Source organism: Hipposideros armiger, unplaced genomic scaffold (assembly GCF_001890085.2).
Source record: "Hipposideros armiger isolate ML-2016 unplaced genomic scaffold, ASM189008v1 scaffold_20, whole genome shotgun sequence".
Taxonomy (NCBI): domain Eukaryota; kingdom Metazoa; phylum Chordata; class Mammalia; order Chiroptera; family Hipposideridae; genus Hipposideros; species Hipposideros armiger.
Window position 1 is genome coordinate 1,488,610 of NW_017731370.1, and position 16,283 is coordinate 1,504,892.

At 35.3% G+C, this 16,283-nt stretch overlaps 1 protein-coding gene across 3 annotated transcripts; it reads left to right on the forward strand.

Moving 5' to 3' along the window:
* The first annotated feature begins 201 nt into the window (after positions 1-201).
* Positions 202-12,381, forward strand: FLRT3 (fibronectin leucine rich transmembrane protein 3). Of its 3 annotated transcripts, none has more exons than XM_019635248.1 (3): positions 202-440; positions 8,544-9,298; positions 10,037-12,381. In XM_019635248.1, the coding sequence occupies exon 3, from the start codon at positions 10,080-10,082 to the stop codon at positions 12,027-12,029; it is 1,950 nt and encodes a 649-aa protein (XP_019490793.1). In that variant the 5' UTR covers positions 202-440; positions 8,544-9,298; positions 10,037-10,079; the 3' UTR covers positions 12,030-12,381. The 3 variants fall into 3 exon arrangements, with proteins under 3 accessions (XP_019490793.1, XP_019490794.1, XP_019490795.1); XM_019635249.1 differs by having other exon boundaries at positions 8,544-8,746; XM_019635250.1 differs by lacking the exon at positions 8,544-9,298.
* Positions 12,382-16,283: the final 3,902 nt, after the last annotated feature.

The following is a 16,283-nucleotide window of genomic DNA, read 5'->3' on the forward strand; positions in this document are numbered from 1 at the left end:
AATGTTGAGATTCCAGAAGGCTGCCTACAAACCAAATGGCACCTAGCTTTGGCAGGCTGAGCACCTCATTTTGTCTTCTCTCACTCCCTCTAGCGTTGGCAAAGCTCATCTGCCTGCCTATCTAGTTACCTCACAGAACAAGATCTCGGCTAAGTCCTGCCCATCTATGACATCACCCCCTTCTTCAACCACTGCGAGGTGAAGCTTTAACTTCAGACTTGGAGGTGGGCTGCGTGCAGTAAACTGGAACGCTCTCCCTCACTCAGCCCTCAGTGCAGGAGTGATCCGAAGCAGGACAAGCTCAGCCTGCAGCTGCCGTGGCTTTGTGTGGACTGGACGCGGAGCTTGGGAAAGGGGGAGGGTTATTACTCCTGTTCAAAGTCAGTGGAATTACAGCTATAGCGGCAGTATATATGGGATTGCTTTTTGTCGTCTTCCTGGTAAGTGTTTCCCATATTTTTCCTTATGCTTGTCCCAGAAAGTTTGGTTGGTTTTACTCTCTAGAAAGAAATGACTTGGTACCATGAGACATCCAAATACAAACGTTTGCTCCGTCATCAGTACGAACAAAATATGTGCGTACAGCAAGGAAAAAACTGACTATATAGCCAAATGCAGTAAGTTTCTTAAAACCTTCTTTCATTTAAAAAAAAATAGTAAATGGCGATTTTCTGCCTCGTGTAGTTGCTATTCAAAGGAGGCTTATGGAAAACATTAAGTTGGAAAGTTAAATGTTAAATATTAAAGAATACCGGGCAGATGTTTTTCAGAGAGGAAAGTGAAAGGTCTTGCTAATTTGGTGTGTACTGTATGTATGGTATGATCACCGATTTCTGTTTATACAACTGTGAAAGAAAATCAATAATCCCTCAGCCCATGAGTACGCAGTACATGAAAAGCATACATCTTGCTCACAGCTAGCCGAGCTACTCCTGGAGACTTATATGTTTCTGTAAGGATTAACAGCTACACCTAGATTTTAAAGCTTGCACTGCTATCCTGCCAGAGCTGCTTCAAGCATTTCAGGCTTGCAGATCTCAACTAATGAATTCAACTCGGAGGAGGGGGAAAGACTCTTCCAAACCATATCCCCTCTCCGGTAAAACGCCAAAATCCATTGCTTGGGCAAATGAAGTATGTGACTAGCATAGTAATTGGCAAAGTCTACTCAGAAAAACTAACAAAGCTGAGCCTGGTAGCTGTGCCTGATGTATGCAGCACGTTCTGGGTGGCAGCGGGGGAAATGAGTAGAGCCCTCATCAAGTGGGGTATGTAGAGTATCCATTCACTTGCAACTTATAATAGGAAAATCTTATATTGAAAGAAATATTTTTTATACAGCAAAGCTTTCAAAAAGTAGTTAAATATATCTTCTGAAAAAATTTTCAGTGAATTATATCTGAAACAAAATTGTAACATTGAGGTAAAGAGTGCAACAGGCCTATATTTTCTCTACATTGTGGGATGGTGGTATTTAATTAATTTTTTTAATTTATTCAGAATTAAAAAGAAAACAGCCTTGATATTTGGCAATTATGGAATCAAATTCTCAAATGGTTTTAAAAATTAGCTATTTCGAATTTTCTTAATAAATCTATCTGCTCTAAAATGTACACGTATATTATTTCATTAGCAGGAAATAACATGAATAAAGCCACTAGAGAAGTGCTTCAGGTGTAGCAGTGCCTTTCCTTTACCACTAACTGCTTATGAATATCCTGACCAGCATAAACATAAAGAATGAATTTGTCTGTTTTCAGATAGGACCAGTAAGGCTTCCCCAAAGTGACAGATGACTGATACTTGTCTCCTTGGAAATGAGTAAAGAAAGAAATCAATCCTTGAAAAGTACACAAAATATTAATATTACCACTGCTACCAATATTAATAATGATATGCCAGGCTTTACTCTATAAGAAGGTTAAATCAGAGATATGCCAATTAGTTTGCAAATATGTATGTATACACGACATATACACGCATCCATACACAAACACATACATATATTTATTAGCCTGAAATACACAAGGTTACAAAAACTGTGACTGCATGTATTTAAGTATAAAAATCACACATAATTTTTTTAAATAGAGCCCTGCCAAAGCACATCAAGTGGAAGAATCCGCAAAGATGTTATTGAATGAATAAACATAATGATTTCATAAATATTGTGTTCCTATATAATACTAACCATCGGTTATTAACTGGGCTTTTCATTTCTCTGCCCTCTCCTTTTAAATCACCTATGGTTAGGTTCAAAATGCCCAATTAAATACTTCCTAAACATTAACATTTGTGAAATACATAAGTGGGCAGCAAATAAAGTTTTTACAAAAAGAAGAAAAACAGTAAGAAAATTTGTCATAACTGAATGTGGCAGCAAAATAGAAGGTCGGTTTCTTTTGCTTTCAAGTGTTAATTAAGGAGCCACCAATTCTATCAAAACTTTTTCAGAGCTAAGTGAAGCAGTGTGAAATAAATTTGGTTGAAATCTTGTGGCTGTCAGACTTTGTTAGCAAGCTATTAATTATCTTTATCCCAGTTTCTTCTCTGGACTATATATGCCCAATCAAATAGAAACTCAAATTATGTTCAGCATCTCCTGCTCAGGGACACAAGACTGTAATGAACACTCAGTGTCTCCAGATGAAAAATACAATTATCAGCTTTAAACATGCAAGTGCACTGCAGAGAGATTTGTCTGTGCTTTTCTTGGCCACACAACCTAAGGCTGCCTCCTCTTTTTGGATTATTTTGAATAATTTTAAACCCTACAAAAATCAGTAACAGAGAACTTGCCTTGTATTAATATTATATAAATGTTTCTTCTTTGTCCTTTTTATTTTTTAATATGCCAGTGTTCATATAAATATTAAATTAAATCTGGTCATTTTTAAAAAATTGGTTTAAAACTGCCATTTCAGTAAATCTTAACTTTCCCCATTTCTTAAAGGTGGGTGGGCTACTTAACAAAGAATGTGATTAAATGACAAGATCCAAAGCTAACTTAAAAATTCTGAATAAGCCCCTCCAAATATTATTTTATTCAGCTAGTTTATTTCAATAGCATTAGAAGTAATTGTTGAAAGTCAAATAAAGACCACCATAAATGAAGTCAACAAGGGAAATAAGATTCAGTAAATTTTCAAAGGTTGTAATTTCTTCCCTCCTTTTCCTCTTGTTCCCCCTTCCCTCCCACCCCCCACCTTTTGCCCCAGAGGCCTTCACTGTTCTCAACGGGAGGCTTTGTTGTAATTAAACCAGAGAAAAACTGGCCGGCAGCAGCCCACATCTGACTTGCAGTTTCTGAAAGCAGTGTTCTGGTAGAGTGTACCACCCCCCAGCGGGCAAAAACTCTACAGTCAATCTCTCAGCAATATTAATTTGCAAAACTGCGTTTTTCTCTTCAGAACATAAAAAGGGCTGTTACTCAACTCCTTCCAACATTCTACCATTTCAGAAACTTATCGTAAGTCAAAAAAACAATTTCCAAGAAAGAGATGGTTTGTACAATAAATGTCTTCTGGAAAAACCCTCATCCTCTTAAGAACCAAAATAGGGATAAACATTTCAGAAAGCATTTTCCAGTTTCAGAATGCAGATTAACATCACTAAACTCCGTAAAACATCACACTAAGAAACAGTCTTGAAAACCATGTTCACGTTGCACAGAAGAGAGGTTTCAGGACTTTGATTTGTCTATTGATAAGAGCTCCAGAGAAAACAAAAGTAAAAAAGAACGAAACATAATTGAGACGCAGCTAAATTTGTATTTGTTTTGCATATGCATAATCTCCTTCTTAGCCCCAAAATCAAGTGTCAGGAATGCATAAAAAGCTCTCTCCAGGTATTAGTCTGCTTAAATAAGAGGAGAGAGAAATTACTCTCACTTGATGAGACAATGACAGCTTTTGTTCTTTCTTTCACTTTTCATGTGCACAAGTTACCGTGGCAACTTTGAAAAGAAAACCCACAGACCACATTTGGTTAAACACCATTTTTAAAGTGTGCCACTGGACTGTGGATTGATCAGTTTGTGTGTTGTTGATTTTTTTTCCTCTTCATTTGGTTTAAATCAATAATGTGCTACTCTAACATGAGAAAACAAGGTATTTCATGATCTCACCAACCAGCACAGTGCTTGGCACAGAGTAGACCCAAATATTTGTTGTACTAGTGTATGAAAATTGGAATATTAGAAATTTTAAGCACATTAACCAAATTGTACTTACAACACTGAAAAAGGAGTTTCAAGTTAGCAATGAGAAAATGTTTGTGGTTTAACAAAAGCAAGCATAGTTTTAATTGTAGTCGTTCAACCCAAACTTAAAGTATGGCCCATGCCCCAGCCCTCTACTGCTTACCTTTACCACTCTCTAAATTAATATCTTATTCATTTTTACAAGTCTTGGTCCTCTAATTTAATTAGTTTGGCTTTAATATTATGAAAGGAAGCAGCATTCACCATGATGAAAGATAACACCTCAGTTTTCGTTTTGTTTTAAAGATGCTCCATTTAACTTTACAAGACAAAATAAATGAAGCAGAATTAGATTCATTTATCACAAACCTATTGGGGAAAAGAACCAGTAACAAAAGGAGAAAGTAAAAATCCTTTGCTTTGGAATTTTTATCCCATATTTTGCATAAATAAAACAAGAACTTATTCAGGCTAGAATATAGTCTGGATAAAACCAGGTATGATGCTTCTCTGCCTCTCAGCAAACCCTTCAGACTTCATGACTCTCAAGAGGAGAGTTAGAAGTCCTTCTGCTTGCCTGGCATTAAACAAAAGAATTGGAACTTTCCTGAAATCTGATGATCGTGGAAAATTTAACTACCAGACAGGCTGCTTAGAAAGCATTTTGCTGTCACTATCAACTACCCTGATATACTCCAGTTTTTCAGTTTAACCACATATGTAGTTTATTTGAAATACCATGTCGTTACAAAGACTTAGCATTCACAGGTTGATAATTTGTTGTGCTTTTTCTAGTAGCAATTTAAGCCTTCATAAATAAATTACTTTCCTGATACACTAGACTATGATTGTATAAATTCCAATTACCTAGAAATATTCACAGATTTGGATAAATTTGATTAAGCATGTAGTTTTTTTTCAGTCTCAAGCTTTTACTCAAAATAATGATGCAATTAACTTGGATTAAAACTTCTACATGCCATTCTACTTTTAGATTTAATATTTTTAAAAATTCAGCATTAAGAAATCATTATGTCAGGCAAATCATTAAAAAAAACTAAAATCTGAAAACTATACTTGGTTTAAGATTTTAACCAATTGAGCAATGATTTTAAATCTAAATCAATTTACATCGAAGGTAGCAAATAAAGGATTTAGGAATATAACAATATCAATATATAATGTAATCTTAATCTAAGTGATCAAAACATGAAAAATACCTTCTCATCTCAAACACTCCCACCTCCAAAATATTGTAGTAACAGAGAAGAAATCATATAAACATATAGATTGCCAGAAGTCCTTGATTTTATTTAAATACCAGTTTTCTATTAAGATACAACTTCCTAAATTGCATTAATTTTCTTAAAATATATAAAAAATTATAGCATCCTTATTTAGTTACATACTTTTTTAGGTGTATCATGGAAATAAATTTGAGGCTTTTCACAAATTTGATTATATTATAAATGCATTAAAAACTCCACAATTTTTATTTATTAAAAGAAACTGAATAGAAAAGATCCCTATTAAAAGCCTGATTTATCAGTGAAGTGATTGTTTTTCATCTTTTTGCTATAGTTTTAAATGCAATATATACTTAAGTAAAATAAAAAATAATTTTAAAACATTCCTTTAAATAACCAGGGCTCCATTTATGTTTTCCCCAAATTACCCCCTTTAACAATATTTTTCTAAAAGATCCATTTCTTTTTGTTCAGAAGTAACAGTCTCTTAGTCTCTTTCAAGCCTATGCAGACATAAAGGCTCTGAAGGCGGTGTTGTGGGAGCCTGGCCACTGTGTCCATGTCAGTGGGGGTCATTTTTGTTTCCATCATTCACAGTCAGCTACATGTCTCTATGTGCGTGTACATGTAGAGCCATCTCAGAAAAAGGAAAGTCTAAGTGTGGGGGTAGGATTGCTTATTTTAGATGGAGAGTTCATTACAGCCTTTAACATGCGAAAACAAAAACAAAAAACAAAAAACAAAAACCTGGTTAAGACTACAGTTTCAAATATAAAAAGGGGAGGAGAAGATATAAAATGTACAACAATCAAACATGAATTGAACTGTTTTGAGCTTAGGTAAAAGGAGTAGGAACTGGTGAGGTAATCTTCGTGTCTGAAAGAGTATCCTCTCCACAGAAACCTGTTTGATGTTTTTGCCTTTTGTTTTATTGCAGTTTTGGGGAGAAGAGAATGTCACGTTCCAAGAATTTAATGAGATTTAAGGCTTTCTATTAATCTCACATCACATTATTACCACTATTGTACTAATGGCAATGTGAGTTTGCATATCAAATGGAGCAGAGGAAGCAGTTTCACAATTGTAAAACAGGAAAAATAAATTAATCTTCCTTTTTTTCACATCAATTTAGAATGTTTTTCCTTTCTCTGGGTTAAAAATGTGAAAATCAATATATATTCTTAGACCTTGATTTGGTGAACTATTCATAGTTCAGATACAAGCTTTACCTCTGGTCATCATTATGATCATCAGTTGGACATCATCTCGGCTGGCCTGACGGGGGAACAAGCAACAATTTTCAAATTCCCATTCATCAGATTCATCTTCTCACCTTCAGAGTACATGCCTGATTATTGGTAACATTTTAGGCAGGTTCTCACTTGTGACTTTTAATTAGTTTTGAATGCAATTTAACAAAAGTAATTGTTTTCTAAGCTTAAATTAACCAAATTATTTTATATGTTCAACAATTTTTAAGCTTAAGAAACATTTAAAGCAGATACTTTTTAAAGTAACTTTTTAATTATAATTTCAACAGCTTGGTTTTCCATGTTCACATACTGAAAAAGCAACAGTTTTCAAGAAAAGGCACTATTGAAAGTCAACAATAATGAGCAAAGCCCTAAAGGCATCATAGTAAAACCTCACATTAAACAATAAATCATTTAAATTTTCCTTTGTGGGCACTTTGCGATATCCACTTGAGACTACTTTATCCAACTGCTAACTGCTATTTTTCTTTCAAGTTGCCTAAATAATAAATTAAATGTATTTGTAATTTTTTTAAGTTTGCTTTTGTTAATGCACTGGTATCTGGTGGCAAACTAAAAGAAAGCACATTTTTAAAAAGAATCAGAAACACAAATTTTGGCCTTGTTTAACATTCATTCACTTGCAGTAGTGTTTGAATTCTGGAACAGATGCTATCCTTGTTGGATGCTAGGTAATTACTGGGGGAGAAGCAAATTGCTTCTGCTTTAGTCCTTAATTTCTGGGTCAAATATTTCCATGATACCCTAATGTTTCCTACATGTACAGAAAGCCCCTGAGCCAGTAACCCTGGATAACAGATACTGATCATACCCACCTCCCCCATCCACCAAAAGCATCTTCATGTATTTTGGACAAAGCAGTCATCATTAAAATCACTGGTCTCTTTGGTCACGCTTAAGCCTTGTCTAAGAAACATCAAATACTTATTGGAAATTGGCATGTTTGTGTTTGAACCCAGAGAGAAATGCTTTGTCAGGTTTTGCATATGCTCTTCTAATAGTAATTCCAAGAAGATAGATTGAAATAGCTTCCTTTTTATTCCAAATACAGATTTTTCAAATTCAGTTTGCTAAAAAAAAACACTAAAATTATAGTTTCTTGAAAAGATAATTATGACTTTTGGACACCTGAGTAGCTACAGCTTTAAGATCATCAGCTAGTTCTCAGAAACACTCTAAGGAGGAAGGTGATGGAAGGTGATGGTGTTCATATTCTACAGTTGGGAAAATTGAGGCCTGGAAGAAGAATTAAACAGGGCACTGAGCAAATCAAAAGAAAAATTTCTAATGCAAATTCTTTTCAACTCTTTAAATTGTAGATTGTATAATTTTGTAAAACCATGTTCAGAAATGTCTAAAAAGTTACCATGGGATTTCTGTCAAAAACCCTTATTATGTATTTTCTCACCTCTTTGACAAGTATTTGTCCTTTTATTTTTATACGCTTTATCATTTTATATCTAAGCCTTAAAAGTGAACTTTTAAAGATTGGCCTGACCTGAATTCAAAACCCATCGAAGGGGCTTACTGCCTCTTAAATGAAGCTTTGCTTCTGTGTTTAATTCAACGTGACACTAATAATGAGTTAACAATAACAGAAATTATCTGTTTGATGACAATCTCAACTTCAGCTTCTACTCTATTTATAAAGTAAAATGGGAAGTAAAAAACAAAGAGGTCATCTTATCCCTTTTTTACCATCTACTGTTTTGATGAAAGATGTGTTGCTTAAAGAAAGAATTGAAGTTCAATTTCTAGGAAGTTTCTCTAGTATGTTAAAGTTCATTATTAGAAGTTCATTAAAACCTTTTACTTTCACAGGAAATGCTCAGACCCAGTATATTTTAAGGAAGAGAAATATAAAGGAAATCTAATACGCTTCCTTTTTTCCCACGAAGAATATTTGAATTAAGTTTTCTTTACCTCTTAAAAAAAAGAATACCTGTTCTTGCATAACGTGACTGCACCAGATATTCTAAGAAAGCAGCAAGAAGCAAAAGCTGGAAATAGCTATTTCACAGCAGGTAATCATACCTCAGGACGTAGCTACTGTACAAAGTTTATACTTGGATAATCCTGGATGGGAATAAAGGTGGGGGGTAACTGCCTGAAAAACCTATTACTATACAGGCCTTAGCATCATGAATGGCTTTCTTCATGAGGATCTGAAGTCACTATCTCTGACCACATTGAACAGAAGAGCCAATCAGAATTTCAAAGAAAGCAATTTCCACTAAGGGAATTAAGCTACACAAAAGAAACCTTCACACAGAAACTCTATCAGAACGAAAAAAAAATACATAGGAAGCCATGTGTTCTACATAGTAACAGGAAGCTGAATTGTTTCTGGTCCCCACTTTAATGAGCTTGCCCACCATGCTGAACCACAGCTGGAATGTTCACTGACAACAGCGATCCTGATCTGGAGGTGTGTGCGGAATAGGATTACTTGAATAAACAGTGAAGAACATTTCCAAGGACTAAACAAGAGTTTATAAGTCCCAGTCCCTCACCAGGAAAATAACATACGTGCATTGGATTTTCACTCGCAAAATTTATTCACATCGTTTAATAAGGTAGGAAAAATATTAAAGTCTTTTATTTTCATGCCTGAAATTATAAAGGCTAATTAACACCTAAAAGTGCAGAAGAAATTATATTACACAATAGATCAATATGAATCCATAATACTCCAGCCATGGGGAAAGTTGAATCAATCATAATCTAGATTAGAATTTGAAGAAAGATAAATGTATTGTAAAACATGAGATAGAATATAATGAAAACTGTACATGAAGCCATTAAACCATGTAGTACAAAACATAATGGGAACAAAAGCAAAAACTAGTTTAACATGAAATGGAATTTTCCACTTTGATTAGCTGGATGCGTTAGCTGCATAATTCTTTCCTTCCCTACAGTCAATGAAAAAGGATTTCTGTTGATTTTCTTGCTATTTGTGCCAATTCATTATGAATGTTAAGAAAAAAATTAAAAATTGATTAGAATGACCAGTGACTGGCTACAAAATTAATATCAAGTATTGTGAAAATGCTTCAAAATATCCAATAAAACTTTAATTATACTTAACATTTCAAAGTCAAATGATACTTATTTTAATACCAGAAGCATGCAAGGTAAATTATATGATTGTGTTCATTGTTTGTTAGCTAGTAAAAACCTTAAGCATGCAAAAAAACTTAAAATAGTAAAAGTGATTATCGATGTTTCAAGTTCTACACCTATTTAGAATACTGTCTTAAGTATGCCTGTCTGAATGCTTTCTTTATTTTATTTTTTTAACTCCATTTTAGGGCTTTGAAGCTACCTTGTGTAAAGACCTCAACACTGCTGACCATGATCAGCCCAGCCTGGAGCATTTTCCTCATCGGGACTAAAATTGGGCTCTTCCTTCAGGTGGCACCTCTTTCAGTTATGGCTAAATCCTGTCCATCTGTGTGCCGCTGTGATGCAGGTTTCATTTACTGCAATGATCGCTTCCTGACATCCATTCCAACAGGAATACCAGAGGATGCTACAACTCTCTACCTTCAGAACAACCAAATAAATAATGCTGGGATTCCTTCAGATTTGAAAAACTTGCTGAAAGTAGAAAGAATATACCTATATCACAACAGTTTAGATGAATTTCCTACCAACCTACCAAAGTACGTAAAAGAATTACATTTGCAAGAAAATAACATAAGGACTATAACTTATGATTCACTTTCAAAAATTCCCTACCTGGAAGAATTGCATTTAGATGATAACTCTGTCTCTGCTGTTAGCATCGAAGAGGGGGCATTCCGAGACAGCAACTATCTCCGACTGCTGTTCCTGTCCCGTAATCATCTTAGCACAATCCCCTGGGGTTTGCCCAGGACTATAGAAGAACTACGCTTGGATGATAATCGCATCTCCACTATTTCATCACCATCTCTTCAAGGTCTCACTAGCCTAAAACGCCTGGTTTTGGATGGAAACCTGTTGAACAACCATGGTTTAGGTGATAAAGTTTTCTTTAACCTTGTCAACTTAACGGAACTGTCACTGGTACGGAATTCCCTGACTGCTGCACCAGTAAACCTTCCAGGTACAAACCTGAGGAAGCTTTATCTTCAAGATAACCACATCAATTGGGTGCCTCCAAATGCTTTTTCTTATCTAAGGCAGCTGTATCGACTAGATATGTCCAATAATAACCTAAGTAATTTACCTCAGGGTATCTTTGATGACTTGGACAATATAACCCAACTGATTCTTCGCAACAATCCCTGGTATTGTGGGTGCAAGATGAAATGGGTACGTGACTGGTTACAGTCACTACCTGTGAAGGTCAATGTGCGTGGACTCATGTGCCAAGCCCCAGAAAAAGTTCGGGGGATGGCTATCAAGGACCTCAATGCAGAACTGTTTGATTGTAAGGACAGTGCAGTTGTCAGCACCATTCAGATAACCACTGCAATACCCAACACAGTATATCCTGCTCAAGGACAGTGGCCAGCTCCAGTGACCACACAACCAGACATTAAGAACCCCAAGCTCACTAAGGATCAGCGAACCACAGGGAGCCCAGCAAGAAAAACAATTATAATTACTGTGAAATCTGTCACCTCTGACACAATTCATATCTCTTGGAAACTTATCCTACCTATGACTGCTTTAAGACTCAGCTGGCTCAAACTGGGCCATAGCCCAGCATTTGGATCTATAACAGAAACAATCGTAACAGGGGAACGCAGTGAATACTTGGTCACAGCCCTGGAGCCTGATTCGCCCTATCGAATCTGCATGGTTCCCATGGAAACCAGTAACCTCTACCTGTTTGATGAAACTCCCGTTTGTATCGAGACTGAAACTGCACCCCTTCGAACGTACAACCCCACAACCACCCTGAATCGAGAGCAAGAGAAAGAACCTTACAAAAACCCCAGTTTACCATTGGCCGCCATCATTGGTGGGGCTGTGGCCCTGGTAACCATTGCCCTTCTTGCTTTAGTGTGCTGGTACGTTCATAGGAATGGGTCGCTCTTCTCCAGGAACTGTGCATACAGCAAAGGGAGGCGGAGAAAGGATGACTATGCGGAAGCTGGCACTAAGAAGGACAACTCCATCCTGGAAATCAGGGAGACTTCTTTTCAGATGTTACCAATAAGCAATGAACCAATCTCAAAGGAGGAATTTGTAATACACACCATATTTCCTCCTAATGGAATGAATCTGTACAAAAACAATCACAGTGAAAGCAGTAGTAACCGAAGCTACAGAGACAGTGGTATTCCAGACTCAGATCACTCACACTCATGATGCTGGAGGACTCGCAGCAGACTGTGTTTTGGGTTTTTTAAACCTACGGGAGGTGATGGTAGGAACTCTGTTCTACTGCAAAACACTGGAAAAAGAGACTGAAAAAAGCAATGTACTGTACATTTGCCATATAATTTATATTTAAGAACTTTTTATTAAAAGTTTCAAATTTCAGGTTACTGCTGCGATTGATGTAGTGGAGATGCCTGAACACAATTCTATATTTTAGTATTTTTTAGTAATTTGTACTGTATTTTCCTTGCAAATATTGAAGTTATAAACCATTTACTTTGTGTTCTACTGAGTAAGATGACTTGTTGACTGTGAAAGTGAATTTTCTTGCTGTGTTGAACAATCAGGACTGAGTTCACATGAGATCCTTGTAGTATAAGCACAGGCCATTTTTCACTTTGGTATTAATAAAATGTAAAAAAAAACTGGCTTATGAGAAAACTTAAATTTCAAAAAATATTTATGAAATAATGTTCCAAATATTAAATTTGTATTATCCCAGTGGTATTCAATAAATCAAAATATGTGAAGTAATGGGCAATATCAAACTTGCTGCATATCTCCATTTTTACTCTAAGAAAATTAGATATCCTTAAAGTAAGCATATCTTCTGGACTGAATACATCAGCTGGCATAAAAGTAGTGTGAAGTCAGTTAAAGCCATTGTTAACAAAGCTTTGAGAATAAAGGACTTCACACAAAAAAATGAAGTAAGCATGTTTCCAAGTTAGGGGGGGAAATCTGTACTTAGGAAAACATAAAAACTTAGACTTGAATAGAATAATGAACAAAAATACCAGAATTGCATTTTGGTTTTGCCTATACCATCCTGGTTTTTGAAAAGTGAATCTTAAAGACACAATTGTTACTGTTTATGATGTTTTTATCATAAAGGATGTCAAAAAACCTTATGCATATTAAAAAGGTAGCATAACCATAAGAACTTCCCCTCAACAATGCTGAGAAAGTAGGACTTTAAATAAGTGAGAATTTAAAAGAAAAATAAATACTAGAAATCAAATTTAGATCTGGTTTATGTGAAATGTTTTAACACTGTACATAAATGCTCAATTTACTTTCACAACGATCACGATTACTGCCCATTACTGTCACAGTTTTCCCTATATTACATAATGAACGTGTAATGTAACATTTCTTTCTAGCTTCCTACTGAATTATGAGCTATTACTTGTTTAAAAACCACATCACTTTTCTGTTGCCATATTTTTTTTTTCCAACAAAAAACCAAAGTGCATTGTACGCCCTTTGGCCAGTCTTGTATGTGCCTTGATCCAATGCTACATGTATTCAGCTTTTAAAATTTGACAAATTTTTCATACTTCCTTAAATATGAAAAATTATGGTCTTATTGCTGAATAAAACAAACAAAAAAAGTACAAAATAATCGTGCTTGCTTTTTCGGGATTATGTTACTATCATTAAAGTAGCAAATTGCCCGGCACATTATAGTCCTAAGCACCCCTATGTATTTTTCTAGGCATAAAAATAAACATTGGCTACAAATAAAAAAAATAGCAATATCTTGATCTTGTGTATCATTTTACTTCAAAGAGTTCAGTGTTTAATGCATAAATTAATTACCTAACAGTCTTTTAGATTCCTCTTATTTTCCTTATTCACTCCATTGACAGAAAACTTTAGGTGTGGTTTTGGGACCTTACAGACTTTTGTATACTACTGCCAGGACTGATACTTTTTAAGGTGGTCTTTGAAAAAACTAGTAGTTTTTTAAATAGCTTTTTGGTACAATAATTTGGCATCAGAGGATATGAAATCTCAGATCTGCCACTCACTAGGTGTGTACTTAAAAAAAAAACACTTACTCTTAGCTTAGCTTCCTTATCTATAAAATGGAGCTATTCATATCACTCAACTCATAGGGTTGTTTTGAGGATTAAATGAGATGATGTGCATGGAGACTGTACAACATTCAACAAAATATAAAGTTACTACTGTTACGGTCAAGAAAAGTTAGCCATGAGTTCCTAGAGGTTTGCTAGATATCACTGCTTCTACTGTATTAACAAATATCTCCAACTGCCTATGAAACCTCATTCACGGTCATTTCCCATCTTCATATGTTTCCCAATACTTTCTCTTTTGACTCCTGTTATGGAGGTTAGCTGTTTTCTAGGAATAACTTAGCAAAGACAAATAAGATTAACATTAAATATAGAAAACGTTTTCTGACAGAAATTTGACTACTTCCAGAGGTTCTGAGTAGTTCAGCTACAGTTCTTCCTGAAGTCAGGGAAAGGGCTGGAGGGCTCCATAAAGTCCCTATAAACCCGTGAGTCCATAAAAAGCCAAAAGCCAAGAGATTATATTGAGTATTTTCCAGTAAGTATACCTTTCATGACCATAGAAAATATTATGTGTGTTCTAATACATGTGTTTTAATTATTTTACCTGGGATAAATCAGAATACGTTTTATACCAGCAAATAGAGAGCACTGAATAAAAGTTTATTCTTTACCTATGCTTGCTATGAAATCCAAATTCCTTGCTGAAAAAATATATATCCTTTCAATAGAACAACAAAACACATATCACCTTAAAGGGCACTAAATTAATTACAGATACATTTGCATATATCCCAAATGCAATGTTCACAATTTTTATTGATCAGGCACTAACAGAAGAAATTGTAGGAAAAAAAAATCCAACCCTGAATATAAAACTCAGATTTAACAAGAATACAACTGGGGAAGATTTTTCAAAAGGGAAAAATCACTCCCTTGATGAATGTTTGACAAAATCAAAAATTGTTTTTGGATGCAGCCACTTATAACTGCATTAAATCACTGTGTTAATGCTCTCATTCTCTACTAAAAACAACACTGCTCTGATTTATTAAAAGTATTCCCCTGTGCCAAAGGAACTAGTAAAAGACTGCTTTACTAACTACAGTTTCTGAGTAAAGCACATTTTATAGCTACATGCCAACATGACAGTTTTCATGAGGAAGCCAAAGAGACCCACATGCTTTAAAACACCTGAAGTGTGGGTGTTAAAGAAACCAATCCACCACTAAATTTAATATTAGCCCATCTGCTGCTGAAAACAGTAGCAGCATTTAAAATTCTAATTCCTTTCTCCTACTTAGCATGATTAGCAAATCTTAGTATAGTCTTATAAATTAAAACTACTGTATTTTATGCTTTTAGGCTTGGGTTACATTAGCAAAAAATAACTCATACTTAGCAATCACTTAAGAACTCCAAAGTCCTACAAATAATCTCAACAGCCAATGACCTTTACTGAGTGTCTTCTCTATTATAAATAGCAGAAGCTTGCCTTCAAGAAGTGTGCTGTCTATCAGTTGTAAGGCATAAACATATACCTAATGAAAGTTTACTATGACTACACTATTGAAGAAATAATTACATCTGTTTGGATGGATCAAGGAAGACCTCATGAAGGAGGTAAAATTAGGGCTGGGTATTGAACGATGTGAAGGTATTTAAAGGGAAAGTAAGAAAAGCAGATACTGGCCACAGAGAGAAAATGATAAAGTCATTAAGATAGGAAAATAGGGGCCATGTTTCTCAGTGCTGGCTTTGGTCAGGATCATGTGAGGAGGCTTTTATAAAGATAAGCAGTCCTCAATATAGTCCTACTAAATTTAAATCACCCAGGTTAAGGTTGGGCATTTAAATAAAATTTTTTTTTCTTAATTTTTTTATTCCAAAGGTGATTTGGATGAGGTTGAAGACCACTGATTTAGGAAGTGTTTGGGGAACGGCCAATAGCCTAGCTGAAATACAGGTCCATGAAGGAGGGAAGGCTGAAAAAGGCTTATTGTCGTCGTTGTTGTTGTTTTTTGTTTGTTTTTTAATGTCGGGCTTTGTAATGTACTGAATTCCAAGGTGAGAAGCCTGCATGATATTCTTTGGCAGGTGTCTAAACAATTTGCACTTTAGGGACATTTTGTAAACATAAAGAATTCTGCATGAAGGGTGGACGAGGAGTATCTGGAAGTAAGGAAACAAGTTAGAAGGTTATGCATTATTTCTTCTGGCCTGAACAGTGGGAGGGGTTTGGGGTGGAGGGGTGGGGGGAAGGATGTAATTCAGTAGATATAGGAAAGGTAGAATTCCTAGGTATTGGAAACTAAGAAAAGAATAAGAATTGAAGATGATGATTTTCAGCCCAGGCAAGTAGAATGTTAGTGAGGCAATTAATAATGGGGGAAAATACTAGAAAGACAAGTTTCAGAGT

Bases quoted from the DNA above. Each gene is read 5' to 3' on its own strand.
- FLRT3 (XM_019635248.1), top strand. From the start codon at position 10,080: ATGATCAGCCCAGCCTGGAGCATTTTCCTCATCGGGACTAAAATTGGG.